Consider the following 2,556-nt stretch of genomic DNA (forward strand, 5'->3'; position numbering starts at 1 on the left):
ATTCGTTAATATTTATATAAAGGGCATTATTACAGAAAAATAACAACGCCACACAGTGGACTTCTCAAAATAACCTTAGGTACTAAATGTGGTTATTTTGAGAAGTCCACTGTGTGGCGTTGTTATTTTTCTGTAATAATGCCCTTTATATAAATATATTTATATATATATATATTCACCCATCTACCCACTTATCCACTCTACCATTCATTGACTCGTCCATCCATCCAGTCACTTATCCATCTATCCAGCTACCCCCTGCATCCAGCCACCCCTCCATTCACCCATCCACCATCTATAGTAAAAACTAGAGTACAAGGCAATAAAGCAGAATTGAATCCAAAACCAGACTGCATGCCCCTTTGAACATAGACATATAACAACATACATAATGCTTTCTTATAGAAAAACCAACACCACACAAACACAAGCAGACCAGTAACAACAGTGAGACTTCATAGCAATCATCTTTCTTTGCTTCTCTTTCTAGCGCTTCACTAAACTCGTGAACACAAATCCTGCTCCAGGATTATACAACGATCCCAGATGTGCACTTGAAAGGATCAAAAAGACCACTGGCATAAAAATGAGCCCATTTGGTCAAACCTCTGTTCGGTTCCAGAATGACATAGAAGCTAAACTATTACCTGGTATGTGTCTCACTTCAATGTTTCTATCTGTTTCTTTTTCTTTTTTAGATTATATTTTTTTTTGCGTTTGTTTTCTTTATTGTTTTTGTTATTGTTTATTGTTCCTTCAGTTGTCTTTGCTTTTTTGTGTATATTTTGGGAACATATATATATATATGTCAAAACCATAATGCTGTATATATTAGGATGATAGGCATATATAGGAGGCGCATGGTTCTAGATAAAGAAAGAAGAGAGAGAGAGAATGGAAGTAGATGAATAAAAGAAAAAATGCTAGACGAAAGAAGGAGAGAAAGAAAGAAGGAGAGAAAGAAGGAAGGAGAGAAAGAAAGAAGAAGAGAAAGAAAGAAGGAGAGAAAGAAAGAAAGGAGAGAAAGAAAGAAGGAGAGAAAGAAAGGAGGAGAGAAAGAAAGAAGGAGAGAAAGAAAGGAGAGAAAGATGATGATAATAATAATAATAATAATGGTTTTAAATTTTGCCACAAGGGCAGCAATTTTGGGAGCGTGGATGAGTCAATTATGTCGACTCTAGTGTGGAATTGGATCTCAAAATGTAAAGATGGATAAAATGCTGCCAAGCATTTTGTCCGGTATGCTAATGATTCTGGCAGTTCACTGTCTCAGTAATAATAATAATAATAATAATAATAATAATAATAATAATAACGAGCATTCTGAGAGTTCAAACCTCCGCCAAGGCAACACCAATGTCCTCTCAATGATTAACTAAAGATGATTTTTAAAATGAGAATATCTGAAATAAACTCGACTGCTCTCAGAAATGAGAATAATAAAAATGAACCTGACTGCTCACAAAAATTAAGTAAAAAGCAGGAAAAATAATCCAGTATTCTTGTTGGGTAGCAGATTGATCCCAGAATCTAATCAGATTGTGCCAGTCATGAGGCTAAACATCCCTGAAAGTTTCATCCGAATCCATCCAGCGGTTCTTGAGATATCTTGTCCATGGACAAACAAACAAATACAACTGAAAACAATACCTCTGCCTTAGCAAAAGCGGAGGTAATAATAATATTAATAATGACAACAATTATCATAATAATAATGATAATTAATTCTGGTTTTATTGGCCACAAGGTCTAATGTAAGTCAAAAACATCAAAGGACAAAGACAGGATGATAAAAACAAAAGAAAAGTCTACACAACAACAACAACAACAACAGGGAAACTGTTCCCCTGAAGTCCATTCCACCCCTCACAAAATCCCCTCAGCTACATTATACATCCTCCACCAGATTGCACCACCACAGTTTTACAGACGAAGAAGAAGAAAAAAAATGCGACAACAGAGAAGAAAGTTAAAGAAATTGTAATATAGACAAAAGAAAAGTATAACAAAAATTATTTTTTAAATGTATATATGGAGCAAATAAAAAAAAAATACGAAAATAAATATAAAAGTTTTGTGATGTTGGGCAGACAAGTGGTGGGGGTGGGAACTATAAAAAAATTAAAAAATCTCGGCAGCACCGCAGAAATAAATAAAGAAAGGAAATATGGTTATGTCGGCGTCTCTCTTCAGAATGACAAAAGCAAGGAAATATTCCCTTTAAAAACAGTGAAAAAAAACCCCTAATGTTCTTAGCTCCGACTCCTTAACCCTATTCGACTGTATGCGAAAAATAGATAAAATAAATTTTCGAAAAAATATAAATAATATGGAGTTATTGGTTAATCCCGAATTCCAAATAAATGAAGAAAGAATGGAGAGGCCTTGCTAAACCACATCAAAAGGTGGTGGTGGTCGTGGTGTGGATTGGAGGGGGGGGGGGTTGTGTGTATGCGTGAGCACTAGCTGGGGTTGTCGGTTCATTTCACTTTGAGTTGGTTTTATATATGTATGTATTATGTATGTTTGAATGTATATATATGTATGTATATATAT

The 2,556-nt window shown here is 34.7% G+C and overlaps 1 protein-coding gene across 1 annotated transcript in view; it reads left to right on the forward strand.

Moving 5' to 3' along the window:
* Positions 1–2,556, forward strand: part of LOC106875495 (sperm-tail PG-rich repeat-containing protein 2-like) — a 528,252-nt gene that overhangs the window by 232,685 nt on the left and 293,011 nt on the right. Inside the window, exon 8 of the mRNA XM_014923667.2 lies at positions 491–650. Coding sequence (XP_014779153.1) covers positions 491–650 — 160 coding nt within the window. The remainder of the gene's footprint in view (positions 1–490; positions 651–2,556) is intronic.

The sequence above is a fragment of the Octopus bimaculoides genome, chromosome 29 (assembly GCF_001194135.2).
Source record: "Octopus bimaculoides isolate UCB-OBI-ISO-001 chromosome 29, ASM119413v2, whole genome shotgun sequence".
Taxonomy (NCBI): domain Eukaryota; kingdom Metazoa; phylum Mollusca; class Cephalopoda; order Octopoda; family Octopodidae; genus Octopus; species Octopus bimaculoides.